The following is a 19039-nucleotide window of genomic DNA, read 5'->3' as shown; positions in this document are numbered from 1 at the left end:
CCAGTGTCCAGGCTACTTACGCCACTATAAGTGGCCCCAACGCCAGTGGAGTGGCCTGGATGCCGGCGTTCCATGGCAGCGCCACCCCAGGACGCTGTCTTGGCCTTCCGCCGGCACCCCACTGGCGTAAAGGCCCACACCGGTGTTCCGGGGGGTGTTCCCGGGGCGTGCCGGAGGTGGAGCTGCCTGTAGACAGCTCCCTGTCCCCTTTTGGCCATGGATGCCGGCACAGAGAATGGCGGTGCTGCGCCTGATATTTTGCAAGCGCAGCTTCGCTGTTCTCTATAGGGCAAAAAGCCCCATTTTTAAAAAACAAAAACAAAACTCCAAACCTGGCAAAAGGCTTTTAAAAATCTTTTGGCGGCCGTGAAACAGCTTTGGGGGCTTCCCGGCAGCACTTCTGCCACGCCGTCCCCCCTTTCTGCATTATGGTATGTCATGCCTTAGATAGTTTTTTGGTTTGCATTGTTCTCCAGTTCCGTGATCCTTGTTCTACTGCATTGCTTGCTGGAGATCTTTGCTGTCTGATTGATTTTTTTTTTTGCTTTATTTTGCAATCCACCTTTAGTTTCAGTGAGAAAGGCTGGCTACAAATGAAGCAAATAAAATGAAAAATATTCTGCAATAATGACTCAGCAATGCAAATGTTAAGTAAAATCCTTCAAAAAATTTCCACTGTCTTTTTCTCCTTAGAAAGCTTGGCCAATATGTCATAAAGCTGACAGCATTCGTGGACAGTAAATATGGCTTCCTCCAGAGAAAGATGGACCGGAGAGCTGCTATGGATCATTCTATATGCCCTCCACCACTGCGACTGCAGTCATGTTTGATAATGCTTGCACAGCAGAAAAGACACCACCGCTGTACGCATTGATCCTGGGATGTCACAGCGCAGTCTTGGCTTTCATGATTTGCGCAGTGACCAATTAATTCTTTGGAAGTCTTTCTGATGAAGAGTTATAGCTGATTTGCCATCAAAGAATGGCCTTTTGCAGATCTGACATACATCCCTTTTCACCAAGAAATAATAAAAAAAAAGTATGGGACAATATATTGTCAGCAATGCAACATTATTGAATAGCGTTTTTTTTTAAGTTGCTTTCTGTTGAGCACATTTTCATTGTGTTTCTTGAAGTTATTAGCCAAATTATACAATCTTTGTGTCACTTAAAAATACCCTATTTGTTTTCTTTATTTACCTTTACTTTTCTTTATTTATCTTTTTTTACTGACACTCAAGGTAGATTACAAAATATATATAAAAATGCAATCAGAGAGCATAAGCCATCCAATAAACCATGGACATACAGCCCATTCCTGACATTGAGGGCTGAAAGTCCTTAGGAGGAATGCAGGGGCCCAAGGAGGGCAGGGTTTGGGGAGAGAATTTAATGCCATAGAGTCCAATTGCCAAAGCGGCCATTTTCTCCAGAGGAACTGATCGCGATTGGCTGGAAATCTGTTGTAATAGCAGGAGATCTCCAGGTAATTCCTGGAGGTTGGCAACCCTAGTGGGAAGAAAATAGTAAACAACAATGGAGAGTAGACTCCTTGGAAAAATAAGGGCCAGAAAAGTCCGCAGGTCGCTCAAAACCAAAGAAACACAGCTCCCTTTGAAGGCAGAGAAAAGAGGAAAGCACTTAGTAGTTTTTATATTAACAATGTTTGAGATAAATTCAAGATGGTGCACAAGGTACAGTCAATTGGCCAAATTTCCTGGGAATGGTGAAGACAGAAATTAAAAAATGAAAAAAATGTGCACGCAGTCTTTTCCCAGGCTGCTCCCATCCTGTGGATCAATCCCTTTTTTAAAAAAAGAAAAAGCTGAAATTACGGTAGGTATCTGCAAAGTAGAACGTAGTGATTAGCTGCATTCGTCCAGGCAAAAATCCACAAATAAATAACTACAGCCTAACATACCTTACAGGAGTTGTTCTAAAGATAAAAAATAGAGGAGGGAGGAACGATGCATTAATTTATTTATTTATACCCCAAAGATAAAATAGATAAAAAATAGAGGAGGGGGGAACAATGCATTTATTTATTTATTCCCCAAAGATAAAATAGATAAAAATAGAGGAGGGGGGAACGATGCATTTATTTATTTATTTACACCCCGCTTTTTTTACCTTTTGGCCTCAAAGTGGCTATATTAGCACATCGCCCTCCCCTCCTCCGTTTTCCCACAACAACAGCCCTGCGAGGTAGGCTGGGCTGAGAGAAACCGTGACGGGCCCAAGGTCACCCAGGCAAGGCTTCCATGGCAGAGAAGGGCGGATTCGAACCCCAGCGTCCCAGGATCCTAGCCCGCCGCTCTGTCCACTACACCACGCTGGCTCTCGCGCGGCTTGGTCTGAACTGCCTTGAAGTAGGGGTTTTCTCCCTCACCCCACCCCCAGGCTAAATAAATAGGGTCACCTGACTGCCCTGGAAGGGGGGTGGGGGGAGACGGCAAAAACGACCATAAGACGACTCGCACCCAGCCAGGCTCGACTCCACTTTCAGCACCGGATAACGAGGAGAGTTATACATAATAAACAGCCGTATTTCGCATCCCCTTTTGCGAGGGGAATAAACAAAAAAAAGGCCCCTCCGCCTCCCCCTCCCCTCAGTTACATAATGGTTCGCGCCGCCTCTCGCGAGGCTGACGCCCCTCCCCCCCCAGCCTCTCTCTCTCTCTCCCTCCTCCCCCGGCTCAGCCCCACGTCACCGGGAGACCAGACGGGGACAACATGGCGGAGCGGAGGAGACACAGGAAGCGGGTTCAGGTAGCGCCCTCGCCCCTCTTCTCTCCCCACCCCCCGCCGCGGCGGCCCTCCTCCGCCCTCTCCATCCCCGTCCTTCCCTCACCCTCGCTTCCTCGGCCGCCCAGCCAGAGCCGCATCTCCATCTCCCCCCATCCAAACGCCCTCCCTTTCCCCCTTTTCGGCCCCTTGGTTGCTACCCTCCCCCTCCCCCTCCCATCGCCCTCAACGGCCGCCGTGACGTCACTGCGCCCCAGACTCCTCTTTCTCCACCCCCCTCCCCATTTTTTCTGGCCACCTCAACCCTCTCCATGCTGAGCAACCCTTTCTGTACGGCAGATCCTCCCAAACCCTAATGCAGAGAACGACCATCCTCACCAGGAGTCTTATGCAATAATTAAAAAAAAAAAAAAATTAGATGCACCCCCTTCCAGGTCCATTGAGTTCAATGGGCTTGGAAGGGTGTAACTATGTTTAGGAGGGTAGGGTTAAAAATGTAGCCCTACAGCACCAAAATGCAACCCACCCCCCATATTCTTATTGGATGCCTACTATATTATGCCTGTTATATTAGGTGCTGCTGCTGCAGTCGTGTTGTTTGTGGGCCTCCTAGAGACACCTAGTTGGCCACAGTGTGAACAAACTGCTGGACTTGATGGGCCTTGAAGGCCAGTATGGCCTTTCTTAGGTTCTTATATTCGTGGCAGAATTTTCTGGCTGGTCCTGCGTGAGCAGCAGCCGCTATTCTTCTCTCTCATCATCGACTCTCAGCTTGCCCATGCACACGGGGTGCGTTTTTCTTCAATGGCTCCCATCCCAATAGGGAGCCTTTCCTGCTTTCCCTGTCCCAGGGGCTTTTCCCCTTTAATGTTGTCACTCAACAGAAGTCCACCTTTGCCATCTCTCGTTGCAAAGCTCCAATTTTCCTTCAGGTATAATCATTTATGAGACCCCTGTGCTATTCTTGAAAGTCCATAGACATCCCCTCCTGCAAAATTCCAGTGGTCTGCCACAGGTGAGGGAGGTGGGGAAATCTTGCTCAGCAAGATCCATGAAGGGTTGGGTATGTACCGCTCTAAATGTCTTCCTTCCATTATTTTTCCTGTATCTCCTACATACCAGTAAAAGAGTCCAGTGATAACTGAAAAACCAACACATTTTATTTCAGTGTAAGCTTTTGTGAATCAGTGCTAACTAACATCACATGCATTGTACATCTTCAGTTCATCTTGTTAAGCGAGCTCTGATTCACGAAAGCTTATGTGGGAATAAACTTTGTTAATCTTCAAGGTGCCACAGCATCACACTGTCATGGCTACCAGATTAACATCTGGAACTGTCTCTCTTCCCTTATCTTCCCAGCATCCACCTGTTCACACCTTGCCTCACTAGGTCTGTCATCTTCCAGGTATATCCCATTGTTCCACTTTACGAGAACAGCATCTTTCCTCCACAAGATTTCACTGCTGAATGTATCCTCCTCCCTAGTAAACTCCTTTATTATCTTACCACTCTTCATCCCTAGCATGGAGGAATGTCTATTTCACCTAAAATACAGGTTTGGTGTGGATGCATAATTATCTTACAACCCATATACAAGAAGTGCCTATTTGATGAGCAGAATCCACATGCTATTTAATTACCTTTATATTCTGGGGACCTTTCTTGTTTCATGACAGATACCACCCACTTGAATCAGAATAACACCTGTATCTCAGTCCTGCTAATTCTAGCATGCGCGTCTCTCTGTTCTGTTATCTGCATTCACACCTCTGTATTGACATACATCTCCATGCACACCTAGAGTCATCGTCCCTAAGATATTCCAGATGTAGTGACATGAGTGAATCACTGTTCCTGCAGTCAACTGCAGTAATTATTTTTTTTCCTTCTGGAGTGGAAGGAAATTGAAGCTTTTCTCAGTTCAGGCCTCAAGTGCTGTAAGGCCAGCTGCTATACGCTACACATTTTGTATCACTCGTACCTGCGTGTTGTACTTCTACTGTGGTAAACAAATTTCACATCCTCCTAAGGCTCCTGAATACTGATGAAGTCTTTCAGAGAGAGGGGCTCATACCAGCTGAAGTAATAAAACAAAGGCTCTTTAAAAACTTTTCTATCACATATGGTTCAAAGCAGAGGTAACCAATGGCATTCTTTGTTCACTAAATAGCAGTGTTTTAGTGTAAGTGATACCTTATTTTGCAAACTTCAGTCGCCATTACCAACTCACCTATAGGCTGATTTAGTTTTTTATCAGTACAGTACGAAACTAAGATATGATACTGGCATGCCGATATAGATGCTATTATTTCACGTATGCACAATTTTGTAATATCAACAAATATATTTGTCATCTTGCTGGCCTCCCTATCCCTCCACCTCCTTTTATATTATTTTATACTAACTGAGGGGTAACCTGCCGCTTATCTCTGGCAACATGAGGGTAACTTAGGTGTCATCTGCAGTTTTAAGTTTTAATTGGAATTTATTATTTTAAATTTAGAATGTATGGTTAATTTTATCTTTGATTATAATGATGTATTTTAAATGATGTTACCCGCTCTGAGCCTGGCTTTGGCCAGGGAGGGCGGGTTATAAATCGGAAAAATAAATAAGTATACAAGAGATGTATTAATGCATGCTATTAATGTATGGCTTCTGTCGCAATGTTCTGTTTAGCGCTAACTATAATGTACCTGGTTAACACTGTAGTCTTAAGAGGAGTTACACATTCCTAATGTGTGGAGGCCAGTGGGTGTAAGAAGATTGAAACTGCTTAACAGTTGCGCCGTAAATGTATCACAGATCAACAAACTACGGTTAGCACTAAACAGGAAAGTGAGGGTGAAGCTGCAAGTCAGATCGGAGGGAGTGTGCAGATCTATGGCTAGTTTGTGGTCTTACAAACCACAGCTATTTATTTTGTTATTTAGTTAGTTCATTTTGTATTCCCCCCCTTCACTCCCTGGCCAAAGCCGGGCTCAGGACGGCTAACAGCATGATGATCAATGTAATATATACTATAACATTACAATAAAATTATAAAAATAAAACAATTTACAAATATCAACAGTGTGACAATTTAACCAACCCATGAACATTAAACAATGAAAGAATGGTGTTCATTTTGAGGCATATGAGCCGCTGCAGAGTAGTTGGTAAACAATACAAGGTGGAGGAGGGGAGCAGGGCCAGCACTGTTGGAAAACCGTAGCTGTCCTCAACCATAGGTCTTGTAGAATAACTCCATCTTGCAGGCCCTGCAGAATTCTTTGAGATCCTGCAGGGCTTGGTCTCATTTGAAAGGGAGTTCCACCAGGCCAGGGCTGAAAAAGTCCTAGCCCTGGTCGAAGAGAGCCGGACACTCTTTGGCCGGGTACCACCAGGAGGTTGTTATTTGTCGAATGTTGTGTTCTCTAGGGGGCATACCAGGAGAGGCGGTTCCGCAGATAACGGAAGTCCCAGTCCGTGTACGGCTTTAAAGGTCAAAACCAGCACTTTGAACCTGATCCAGTGTTCCAGCTGGAGCCAGTGCAGTCGACAGAGCACTGGCTGAATATGAGCCCTCAGCAAAGTCCCCATAAGGAGCCTGACTGCAGCATTTTGTACCAGCTGGAGTTTCCGAATCAGTCTCGAGGGCAGCCCCTCGTAGAGCGAGTTACAGTGATCCAGCCTGGAGGTGAGCGTCACATGGATGACCAGGCTAGGTCAGGGTGGGAGAGATAGGGCGCCAACTGCCTGACCTGGCGGAGATGGAAGAAGGCCACCTTGACCACGGCTGTGACCTGAGCCTTCATTGTTAAGGAGGCATCAAAGATAACCCCCAAACTCTTGAAAGCACGTGCTGGTGTTAATTGCACACTGGGAGTTGGCACCCCACCCCAGAGCCGCCCCAAGACCTCCACCTTCGATGGATTTTGTTTCAGCTGTCTTTTTCTCAACCATTCAGTCACAGCATCAAGGCACCCGGCCAATGTGTCTGGGGTAGAGTCCAGATGGTCGCCCATCAGCAGATAAAGCTGGGTGTCATCAGCGTACTGATGGCAACCCCGCCGGAAACTGACAAGCTGGGCGAGGGGGCGAGGAGAGGATAGCACCCTGTGGCACCCCACGCACCAAAGGGTGCTGCTGCGATACCTTCTCCCCGAGCACCCTCTGCCCCTGAACGTGGAGAAAGGAGCACAGCTATTGAAGGGCTGTGTCCCGAATTCCGATGTCGGTGGAAGTTATCTGAATGGAGACAGATAGGAATGCTAAGTCTTCTTTATAGTAGAGATCAGCTCACAGGATTTGCGTGGAAAAACAGGAGCTTACAGTCCAGTCCAATAGTAGATTCACACAGTGGCCCAGAACTTTCACTGTCTATGTGTGGTTTTGGCTAGAGGAGAGATGGCACAGTTGTCGTCCTCTTCATGATATGGGCTGGAGTTTCATCTAACGTCAGTGCAGACCAGACCTGAGGATGCTGAGTGCTGCTAAAACATTTTAGATGTGTGTGCGTGCGCACACTTGCAGCATGTTTAAGCCTTCTTGATACAGCCTTTTCTGGTCATAAATTACAGGAAACTATATGATCTCAAGTAGTTTCAGTATTGTACAGGAATGTACAGGGCAACCCCCCCCCCCCAACACATTCAAGAACTCTGTAGGTAATCCATCATATATAGGCTTCTTGATTCATGCTAGGGTAACTGCAGATTCAACAGGTATTTGTACATGAAGCTTCCATTGGTTCTGCAGTGAAGTGCAAAACTGTTGCCTGTGATTTTGCCATCAAGTCACAGCTGACTTTTATTTATTTATTTCTAGCCCACCCTCAATCCCCAGGCAAGGCCGGGCTCAGGGCAGGTTGCAACAGGTTCATTACAATAAAAGACAACAACAATCAATCTCACAATTAAAAGTATTAAAACAATAATAATAAGTTAACACGACGATGGCATACCATCAGCCATTATAGTGATCCCGTAGGGTTTTCAAAGCAAGGGACATTTGGAGGTGGTTTGCTATTGGCTTCCTCTGATTGGGCTGAGAGAGTTCTAAGGGAACTGTGACTGGCCCAAGGTCACCCAGCAGGCTTCATGTGGAGGAGTGGGGGAACGAACCCGGTTCTCCAGATTAGAGTTTGCAGCTTTTAACCACTACACCACGCTGGCTCATTTAAATCTCATTTAGCGCTGATGAAAATAACATAACTGGCACTTAGAATAATGTTTTACCCTGTTTTAAAAGTTGATGTTACAGCAGTACTAAAAACATGTTTGAATAACTGTATTTTACAACACACATATATTTGTAGATGTCTAATAAAATCCAATAGTGTTGAATTCTATCTGGTATGAAATTCTTTAGTAATGATACAACCTAATTAAATTATAAAGATGTCCCTGCTATGTCTTCATGAATAAACTTTCCTGTCGTGACTACCTTTCGAGGTTGGATTAGTGTCACTATCTTAAGTGACCCTTTGTAGTGATAGCAAATCTGGCCTTTCTATAAATACTTTCCTACCTCCTGCATAAGACTCATCTGCAGCCTCTTGGTGCATGTTGTGAAACTTACTCTTGTAGAGTGGTTCACATCAATATGCATAAAATGCAAATTTTTCTTAAGATCATATTTCACTGATTCCCATGAAGCTTTTGGTACATAACAGCAAGTACCTGGAAATATTGGAGGGGCACTGTAGAGAGATGTGAGCAATACTAAACTACAGTCTGTTGCACACTTAGTTCAGAGTAAGCCTCATTGTGTACAGTGGGCTTTTGCTTCCAAATAAACACTGATGGGGCCAGGTTGCATGCTATCAAATAGGCTGGTAAGAGGAAACTGAATTAATGCCCAGGTGAAAGGAACTGGATCTATTCCTTTCCTTTATAAATTGGGTTATGGATGTGTGCATGTTTAAACCACAGACCTTTCCAGCTAGTTTTGATTTACTACTTTACTACTTCTGCATGCTAGTGGGGGTAACTTCAACAGCCCTATTCCCAAATGAAGGTGGAGTTGGTTCCTTTCCAGATGTTTCTTGATTTTTTCCCCCTGTGTTTCTCAATACTGGCAACCTCCCTGGCTACTGGTAGTTTGCTCACGTGTAAGGTGCATTTACTGGTGAGCATTTTCCTCTGCTTTGCCTGTAATGTTTTGAACAATCACAACTTGTCTATTCTTACAGATGTTGGGAAGTTCATGTGGAAGGAAAATTGACTAAATAATCCTTTCTCAATCTTTAATATTATTTCAGGAGTTACAAAACTATCTCTTTGAGCTTTGTCTTTTCTCTAATCTTTCCATGTTGTCTCAGTTTCCGTACTCTGACTTGTCATGCTGTTCTGGTCAAGGTTTCTTGAAGAAGAAGAAAATAATTGTGAACCTTTGTTCTTCGATTAGCAATGAAAAGCACTCTGGGCAAGAATGGTTCTGCTGTTGCTGTGTAGTGAGGCACTAGAAACACAGAATGAAACATAAATCTGAACCTCTATGGAGATGCATATAACCTAATCTAGTACCTAGAGATATTTCTGGTTAACTTTGGTTAATGAGCATTCACTTCCAGACTCCTCCAGATGAGCGGCGGACGCTAATCTGGTGAACTGGATTTGTTTCCTCCACTCCTACACATGAAGCCAGCTGGGTGACCTTGGGCTTAGTCACAGCTCTCTTAGAGCTCTCTCATCCCCACCTACTTCACAGGGTGTCTGTTGGGAGGGGAAGGTGATTGTAAGCCAGTTTGATTCTTCCTTAAGTGGTAGAGAAAGTTGGCATATAAAAACCAACTCTTCTTCTTCTACTACTACTTGCCTGCAGCCTCTGCTGGATAAAGTGTCACTCTCTGGGACACAGAGGGTAGCCATGTTGGTCCGCAGTAGAAGAGCTAGATTCGAGTCCAGTGGCACCTTAGAGACCAGTAAGATTTTCGAGATAAGCTTTCTAGATTCAAAGCTCCCTTCGTTTACCTGATGAATGGAGTTTTAAAATCTTGTTGTCCTCCAAGGTGCTACTGGACTCAAATCTAGCTCTACTATCTTGAGGCACTGAGTAGAAGAAAAGGGGGTCCACTGAACGGACTGAGTTGCTTTATTTATTTGGACTTCAGACATTTGTTTCACTTTCCTTTTCCAAAGAACAGGATGCATGGTTTACATGATTTAACTCAGATATGAAGCCACTCCACTTGTTATGCAGCTGGCGCTTGAATGTGAATTTTCCCCAGTGAGGATGTGGGTGCAGAAATCCAAACAAGCTTAAACCTCCGAGTGAGAAGAGACTGTACTTGCTGACTTGTTGCATGGACAATTATATCAAACGAAGCTGAACCTTTGCTTGCAGATTTCTTTGAAGTGGTTACAGTAACATTTCTAGTGTGCGATAGATAGTCGAGCGTAAGAACATGCAGGCACAGAAGCCAGAGCTTCTGCTAGCAACCCAGTTTCCCCCCACCATCGCTACTAAGCCCTCAAGGACCGGCAGCTATCATGTACTCGATAGCCTGTACCACCCTTAAGAGGGAAGGCGGCATAGTATAGCCCGATCTTGTCAGATCTTGGCAGCTAAGCGGGGCCAGTACTTGGAAGGGAGACCACCAAGGAAGAAGAAGAGTTGGTTTTTATATGCCGACTTTATCTACCACTTAAGGAAGAATCAAACCGGCTTACAATCATCTTCCCTTCCCCTCCCCACAACAGACACCCTGTGAGGTAGGTGAGGCTGATAGAGCTGTGACTAGCCCAAGGTCACCCAGCTGACTTCATGTGTAGGAGTGGGGAAACAAATCCAGTTCACCAGATTAGCCTCCTCCGCCGCTCATGTGGAGGAGTGAGAAATCAAACCCAGTTCTCCAGATCAGACTCCACTGCTCTAAACCACCGCTCTTAGCCACTACGCCACGCTGGCTCTGCAGAGGAAGGCACTGGCTGGGAAACCACCTCTGATTCTTACTTGCCTTGAAAGCCCCTTGCTGGGGTCGCCATAAGTCAGCTGTGACATGACGACACTTTACGCTCACACGCACCACCCTTCAGAGCTATGGGGTGGTCTGAAAATAACTTTTGCCAGAACTCTTCTAGAGAGCAAGAGTAGCATGACGGGACTAGACAACAGCTGGCAGGAATGAGGGAGGGACTGCAGATTTCTGTCTCTGCCAGTGCATTCCATTTGGGAGACTTCGTCCGTTACTCTCAGTGCAGGTTCACCTTGCCCCTGAAACCAACCATCAGGTCTCAGAAACTTCATTTGGTCAGGCGGGCCATGTGTACCAGCCCACAGCAGGCTCGCCAGACCAGGAGCTGGAGGGGGCCTTCCTCAGCTGACAAGCCCAGCGTGTACATTGCCCTCCCCAGCAGCCCTAACTCCGGGGGTGGTGGAGAAGGGCGATCCATGCACTGGACTGGAGCTACCATCTTCCAATTCCCGTTGCCTGTGGACTTGGACCTCCATGTGGAGTTCCCAGCCAGCAAGAGGCATGGGTCGGAATGCCCCCGCAGCCCAGAATCTGGAGCAGGGGGAGAGTGTGGGGGGTGGCTGCCTCAGCTTGCAGGCCGGATAACAACGCTCGAAGGGCCGGATCCAGCGATCGGGCCTTATCTTTGACACCCCTGGGTTAGAGTATCTGACTAGGACTGGAAACACCCAGGTTCCAATCACCTTGGGCTAGCAATTCTCTCGGTCTAACCTCCTTCACAGTTATTGTGAGGTTAAAATTGAAGAGGAGAGACCCATGTATACCACTTTCACCTCCTGAAAGCAAGGGAAGGTAAAAATGTGGTAGTTGAGTGGATAGATGTTCCTGTGCTGGAAGACAGCAAGCGGCCTGCTGGGAAGCCGCTTCCCAACTTAAGTGAGGGCCCACCTGCCTTTGGCGCTCCTGGAAATTCCCAGGCTAAATAGACTAGCAGCACTAGTGGCAAACACTGCGTACCTACCTGTGCAAGCCCATTATATCCAGTCACAAAGGAATTTCTCAGCAGTTTATGGGGAAGGGGACACAAAGAGAGAGTAGGAAGGATAAGTTTTCTTCCTCCCAGTACTCTTCCCCCATCTGTGACTGATTATGCGCGGTCATGTCAGTGCCAGGCTACAGTAGTTAGGTCTGTGCTGTAGAACAATTGCAGAGGGACATTGCGCTCTGGTGGTTCTTCACAGATGGTTTGTTGGAACCCGGACAATTCCTGTGAATGGTTGCATGTATACCTAAGGCTATATATCAGTAGCAGGGCATCTGCTTGGCATGCAGAAAGCCCTGATTCGATTTGGGTGTCCCCAAAGGACATAACTGGTGGCAGCCTGGTGGGAAGTAGGGTAAAAGGAGGCATGGTATTATCATGTCTACCGTGTCTTTAAAAAAATCCTTTCTATCATATGCATTGTCTGGGGGAGAAAGTAATAAGTCTTCCCAGGCAAGTAGGTAATTGTAAGGCTGATCTATCATGTTCATGAAATTAAGATTAATTACATGTATGTAAAGACTGCAAATAGGCTGGAAGATGAAGAGTTGGTTTTTATATGCCAACTTTCTCTTCCACTTAAGGAAGAATCAAACCGGCTTACAATCACCTTCCCTTCCCCACAACAGACACCCTGTGAGGTAGGTGGGGCTGAGAGAGTGTGACTAGCCCAAGGTCATCCAACTGGCTTCATGTGTAGGAGTGGGGACACAAACCCAGTTCACCAGATTAGCCTCCGCTGCTCATGTGGAGGAGTGGGGAATCAAACCCGGTTCTCCAGAGTCCACCGCTTCAAACCACTGCTCTTAACCGCTACACCACACTGGCTCTCATAAAGAGTAGGCCTATTTATGTATTTCTGGTATAGTCCTTGGTGTACAACAGGTTGTCCCTCCTTGACTAACAAACACATTTCAAGGAGCTGAAAGCAAGATCTTTTGAGTTTCTTGAAAGCTTCCAGGATTGCACACTGCGGAAATAACTTAGCCAGTCTTGTTTCACCATTCTTCAACAGCCCTCTAGCAAAAATGATGTTGTCGTAACAAGGTGAATATGTGAGTACTTAAGGTATTGGGACATTGCTTCCTCATTTACATAACTTCCTTCTCAGCGCTGACTTGCACTGGCTTCCAGTCCTTTCTGGCTGCTGCGACATGTGTGTCCTGTAGCATTAAGAGCAAACCTGCTAGGTGCGCTCACTTTCTTGGTGCCGGTGCATTTCTGCTCAAAAGTGTCATGTGGGGATATGAAGATGAGACTCCGGAAGACGTGCTCCCGTTATATCCGCAACTTCCTCCTGATCTGCGTGGAAATGAGGTGCTGATTAGTATTTTTAGGGGCTGTTGAGTTAGCTGCTTAGTTGGTGGTGTATCATTCCAGCCAGAGGAAGATTCATTCTGGAGCGCTTTGAGATGTAGGGTTGGATCCAACCAGGGTTTTTTTTTTCCTGTTGGTGAAAAAGGGAAAGAGCTACCAAAGAGGCTCTGTTGGTGATCATGGGACCTGCATGGTCAAAAGCCATGTGAAATGGGGGCACTTAATGAGGAGCAGAATCGTATACTGTGCTTTTTGGGTACTTGGAGAGCCAGCGTGGTGTAGTGGTTAAGAGCAGCAGACTCTGATCTGGAGAACTGGGTCTGATTCTCCGCTCTTCCACGGGAAGCCTACTGGGTGACCTTGGGTCAGTCACAGTTCTTTCAGAACTCTCTCAGACCCACCTGCCTCACAAGGTTTGTCATGAGGAGGAGAAGGGAAGGTGACTGTAAGCCGCTTTGAGACTTCTTAAAGGTAGAGAAAAGTGTGGTATAAAAACCAACTTTTCTTCTTCTACCCTACAAATCATGTGTTGAGCTACTCCCTGCTGCTAGCTTTGTCCTGGATGGCGCAGCTAACAACTTGCAAAAACCAGGATAGCTAACAACTTGCAAAAACTCTAAATCTCTGCAGTAGGAAATATCTGGAAAGTTCTGCTGAGATGAATAGGGTTTATTAAGTATATGTGTTTAGGATTGGAGGGGGGATCATTTTTCTGGATTTAACTACATCAGTAGCCCTGCAACTATAATGTTCATGTATAATGTCACTGCAGATAGCTTTCTAAGTAGAAGATTCAAGGCAGAACGTTTCCCTTGAGGCACACACTATTTGATAATTTTCCCCTCCCTTAATTTTTTTTAAAAGGGCAGGAGAAATGTGGGCTTGAGAAATGGAAGGGGAATCCACATGATCCGAGTCTCCGGTTTCTAAACCCTGGTTAGCTTTCGCTTTAACCCTGGAGCGTTTTTGTTTCTAGGGCTCACTGGAATTACATTTGAAATGCGCTGCCTCCTTCTGGAACTTAAATACTGATACTCGAATCACTGGAATAACTTATGAATGAAGGGTGTTCATGATCCCATACATTTTCTGTGCACTCTTCGAAACCCCCTTTGCATTTTCCAAACTCTCCTTTGCGGCGTCCTGCTCTATGCTAGAGAACTAGCTGAAACCCACCCCTTCACCATAGCAGCAGTGCCTTGAACTGCAGCCGTGGAAGAGTTTGGCAGCGGCGGTAATAATCTCAGAGCTTTGTATCTTTGTTGTTGCATTTCCAAGACTGTTTTTGCACATCCTTGACCCTACCATACTCTGCTAGCAGGAGAGAGAGGGAGAGAGAGAGAGAGAGAACAGCCGTGTCATCCGTAAACTTGCTTCACAGGCTCAACGTGATTTTTTGTCCCCATGGAGTAGGCGATGGGCATTCTTGAACAGAGTTTTAACTTGTTTTTAATAACTTTTTTCAATTACTACAATAATTCAACATGTTACTTAGCATGGAATTTTAAAAGAACAAAATTAATCTAGCTTGTTATTTCATTCATTCATTCATTAACCTTTAATAGGCATAGTTCAAAAGACATCTCGTACAAATTCTCACGATCAAAATCAAATCATACCAACCCAAGATAACCAAACCAGGGCCCCTATCAGGCTCAGAAATATACAGAATATATAAAATAAAAATAAATATAAAATATATAAAATATACCACATTATTGAAATTAAGCAAAAGATTAAAATAATCTGCCCATCCAGCCGGACTGTGATATAATACAATAAACAATAATAGTCATAATCATTGACCATTCACTAGATAAACTGCAATCACAACAGCAACTTAAAATATTAGACGGGCTTCATGGATCCCCGTCTCAATAACATTACCAAAATTTTTGCAACCGAAGCAGTTGTTTCAGGCTTAGTATCAGACAATAGAGCAAATAATATTCGACTTTTATTATTGACTATTTCGGTATCAAGCAGATCTAATAGACAGTCATTACGAGGGCCCTCACCCAGGCGACATTCCAATATAATATGCATAAGGGAATCTGGAGATCCTGAACTGCAGGTGCAGAGTCTCTCCTGATACGGAATGTGACTAAATCTACCTAGTAGGACCTTCGATGGAAAGGCATTCATACGAGCTAAGAAAAAAGCTCTTTGGTCTAGATCAACTAAATTATGAAAATAATGAGCCATAGAGCTTAGCTGGCTAGAAATGCCAAAAAAAGCAGGTGAACATATATACGCCTTAGGGGAAAGGTTTTGCAGCTCATGATTCAGAAGCCTTTGCTTGATTACTCGAAACTCGGATTTCCATCAGAATAGCTTGTTCTTCTTCTGCCTTGCTGTTTGGCTGCCATTATTAGTATGTGAAACATTTAAAAAAGGAAGGGGTGGGGGGAACCAGCACCGAAAGGTATTTCAGCGCTATGGAAACCCGTCAGTGCTTTAGTTGCAGCATTTTACCTGGGAGTACGTTTTGCTTTCAGTGTGCTTTGTTTAGGACAGAGGATTTATTAGATGGCACCCAGAACTGCGTGCAGAACAAATCTAAAACCTCCATCAGTTAAAAGTGTAAAATACCTATGATCAGCAATAAGATGACTGTTAATGACCCTGCATTCTATAGCACCAAATGATCTCCCCCACAGTGGTTACATGCAGATAAAATCCCACGGAACAGAAGAACTATAGTCGCCCATCGCTACTTTCAGGCCCATCCTGAAATAGAAATGTAGTCATTGCGGAGCAGTACACCTCATCCTCCATCATCTCAAGAGGCTCAGAAGAACTTGATGTTGATAAAATGTTGCTGCGAGGTCAAGAACAAGTGGAATCACCCTTCCCCTGTCCGCCATTAAAAAAAAAAAAAACTTTGTTTCCATAGTGTTTTCAAGTGTTCAGAGCGCTTCACGTACATTTTTCTTGTTGTAATAGTCATAAAGGCTCTGCAAGACGAGTGAATATTATCACCCCCTGATTGCAGGTGGAGAGCTGAATTTGAAAGAGAATACCTTGTCATCTGCTGAGACCATGGCAGAGGTGATCTTTGAACCAGGGATTTCTTGATTTTAAGCCCTGTTCCTTAGTCACCACCTCAGCGTCAAACAAAGGTGGTTAACCAGGATAAATAAGACAATTTCTCTCTCAGGCCTGGCCTCGAATTGCACCCAAAATGGTCCAGAAAATCATTATCATCCTAGAGTTGTGGAGCTTTCCCACCACTTCACTGTGTCACCTTAGCTTAAAAAAGACCGTTTGCAGAGAAACCAGGCTTGTCTGTGTGTTAAGTGCCGTCAAGTCGCTTCCAACTCATGGCGACCCTGTGAATCAACGTCCTCCAAAACGTCCTATCGTTAACAGCCTTGCTCACATCTTGCAAACTGAGGGCCGTGGCTTCCTTTATAGAATCAATCCATTTCATGTTGAGTCTTCCTCTTTTCCTGCTGCCTTCAATTTTTCCTAGCATTATTGTATTTTCCAGTGACTCTTGTTTTCTCATAAGGTGACCAAAGTATGATAGCCTCAGTTTAGTCATTTTAGCTTCTAGGGACAGTTCAGGCTTGATTTGATATAGAACCACTTATTTGTGTGCATATGTTTGTGTGTGTTTTGGCGGTCCCTTGTATCCATAACACTCTCTTCCAACACCACATTTCAAAGGAACCTACTTTCTTCCTGTCAGTCTTGTCTGCTGAAGGTTTTTCAAGAGGAGAGTGGATTACAACTTCCTTTAGACTGCAGGACCAACCCTTCAATCGGTGATATGTGTTAAAAGCAAAATCTGTTTGAGCCACACTTTTTGTATAAGCCATGACAAACAAGCATTGAAAGTGAAAACAACTGGCTCCAATTTCCTGATCTTGTCCATGTCACTTCCCTCAGGGAGCTGTAAATTCGAATGAAAATGCCCTAGCTTTGAGTTTTAAATGTGAATTTTGTTCCCTATTTCTCTTGTAGGAGGTTGGTGAGCCGTTCAAAGAAGAGAAGGCTGTCGCTAAATACCTGCGTTTCAATTGTCCCACCAAATCCACCAACATGATGGGTCACAGAGTTGACTATTTCATTGGTAAGGCTGATTTTATCCAAACCGCAAGGCGACTGAATTGCCAGGCTTGTAACATTATGGGGAAAATGGCATAACAGGGGTTCCACACTCAGCCTTGCTTATTGCTAGGAGCTCAGGGTGTGAGTGGAAGAGTCTAACTCCCCTAATTACTTATATTCACTGTGTGGCGTTTATTTAAAAATATGTGCTGTCTTTATTTTTTTCAAGTGCCCTGGTAAATTGGGACAGCTTGAACACATATAATCAGTACCAAAAAGCAGTACCCCCTCCCTCAGTTACTGATAGTCGATGCTCCTTTAGGACAGCAGAAGTTGTGACAGATAGAAGGGTAATCCTCCGCCCTCGCCTTTTTTCCCTCTTCAAATAATTGTCATTGTAATCTTTTCCGGAGGAGCGTCCACGGTCACTTGTAGGATTCAAACACTAGGGGTACCTGTTTGTTCAGCTGTGTCCTCCTGTCTGCTTAACTTTGGAACCGAAACTCACAAGCTGAACTCTGAAATTCTAAAAAAACATCAGTGTTTTCAGATTGAATCGATAAAACACAGGAATTCATGACATAGTCATGTGACTTACGATTTCTGGCTGGTTGCTTTTTCCAAAGTTCTTTTGGCCATGACAGTAAACCAACGCGGCAGTGACTTGTTCAGGATTGCATCATGGCAGTGAGTTGGAGTTTACAGAGTGGTATGGTTATACCTCCTGATACAGCATCTCTGTCAGGGGCTGCTAATTCGCTGCTTCAGCAGAGTGCTACGGCTCAGGAGGACATGTGAACCTGTGGTAAAACACCCGATTTGCATGCATAAGGTCCCTGGTTCAAGCCCCGTCATCTCCAATTAATCTCTGATGCCATTTGTTGGGCTAGTCACAGTGGACTGTACTGAGCAACAGGGGCCAGTAGTCTGACTTACTGTAAGATGGTTCCATATGATTATAAGAGGACAAGGGTACAGAAGCCTGGATAAAAGGAAATATTTCTTCACACGATGCATAGTTAAATTGTGGAATTCCCTGCCCGAAGATGTGGTGATGGCTGCCAACTTGGAAGGCTTTAAGAGGGGAGTGGACATGTTCATGGAGGAAAGGGGTATTCATGGCTACTAGTTAAAATGGATACTAGTCATGATGCATACCTATTCTCTCCAGGATCAGAGGAGCACGCCTATTATCGTAGGTGCTGTGGAACACCGGCAGGACAATGCTGCTGCAGTCGTCTTGTTTGGGAGCTTCCTAGAGGCACCTGGTTGGCTACTGTGTGAACAGACTGCTGGACTTGATGGACCTTGGTCTGATCCAGCAGGGCTTTTCTTATGTTCTTATAAACCTAAAATGTTAATACGTGCTCCCAGATACTAGGCGCTAGGCTCAGTACTGAAGCCAGTTAAATATATCTCCACCTCGGGGGGGGGGGGAGCTGTGATTTTTAAACTGAAAACAATTATTTTTAGATTGTGTCTGAGCTCATCAAAGCTTTTCAAATAAAGTCTTGGGTTCTCTTCTAGTTCGGGGGAAAAAATAAAGATTCTGTCTCTCTTTAAAGAGCTATGGGGGTGATCATAATCAAAGAGAAAATTCCATTACTGGTCCCCTGAGTTAAAAAAAAAAGGACTTTGAGAATTTCCATTTAGGTAGATCAAAGGCTGAGACGTCACCTTTCTCCTGTGTTTTTTCCCTCCTTCTTTCAGCCTCGAAAGCTGTGGACTGCCTTTTGGATTCTAAGTGGGCAAAAGCCAAGAAAGGAGAAGAGGCCCTGTTCACAACTCGAGAGACCATAGTTGACTATTGTAACAGGTAGAAGCTTAGTCTTTTAAAGTTTTGGCGATGAACAGAAATGTTGCCTCTTAACATTATTATGTGTGAAAAACAGGTTGTGTTAAGGATCTCCTAATTATTGGTCACTGGGTCTAAAGATCTAATCTCCTTGTAGTTGTTGTTTTGCTCTCTAATGAAAA

General features: G+C 44.8%; 1 protein-coding gene across 1 annotated transcript in view; it reads left to right on the top strand.

Annotated features, from left to right (window-relative positions):
• The first annotated feature begins 2690 nt into the window (after positions 1-2690).
• The window catches only part of SEC62 (SEC62 homolog, preprotein translocation factor), a 32783-nt gene continuing 16434 nt past the window's right edge, over positions 2691-19039 (top strand). Inside the window, exons 1-3 of the mRNA XM_056849899.1 lie at positions 2691-2768; positions 16976-17084; positions 18773-18878. Of these exons, the coding sequence (XP_056705877.1) occupies positions 2733-2768; positions 16976-17084; positions 18773-18878 (251 nt within the window). The 5' untranslated portion in view covers positions 2691-2732. The remainder of the gene's footprint in view (positions 2769-16975; positions 17085-18772; positions 18879-19039) is intronic.

The sequence above is a fragment of the Euleptes europaea genome, chromosome 5 (genome assembly GCF_029931775.1).
Source record: "Euleptes europaea isolate rEulEur1 chromosome 5, rEulEur1.hap1, whole genome shotgun sequence".
Taxonomy (NCBI): Eukaryota; Metazoa; Chordata; class Lepidosauria; order Squamata; family Sphaerodactylidae; genus Euleptes; species Euleptes europaea.
The sequence above is the reverse complement of the archived record's forward strand: the minus strand, read 5'-3'. Positions and strand labels throughout refer to the sequence as shown.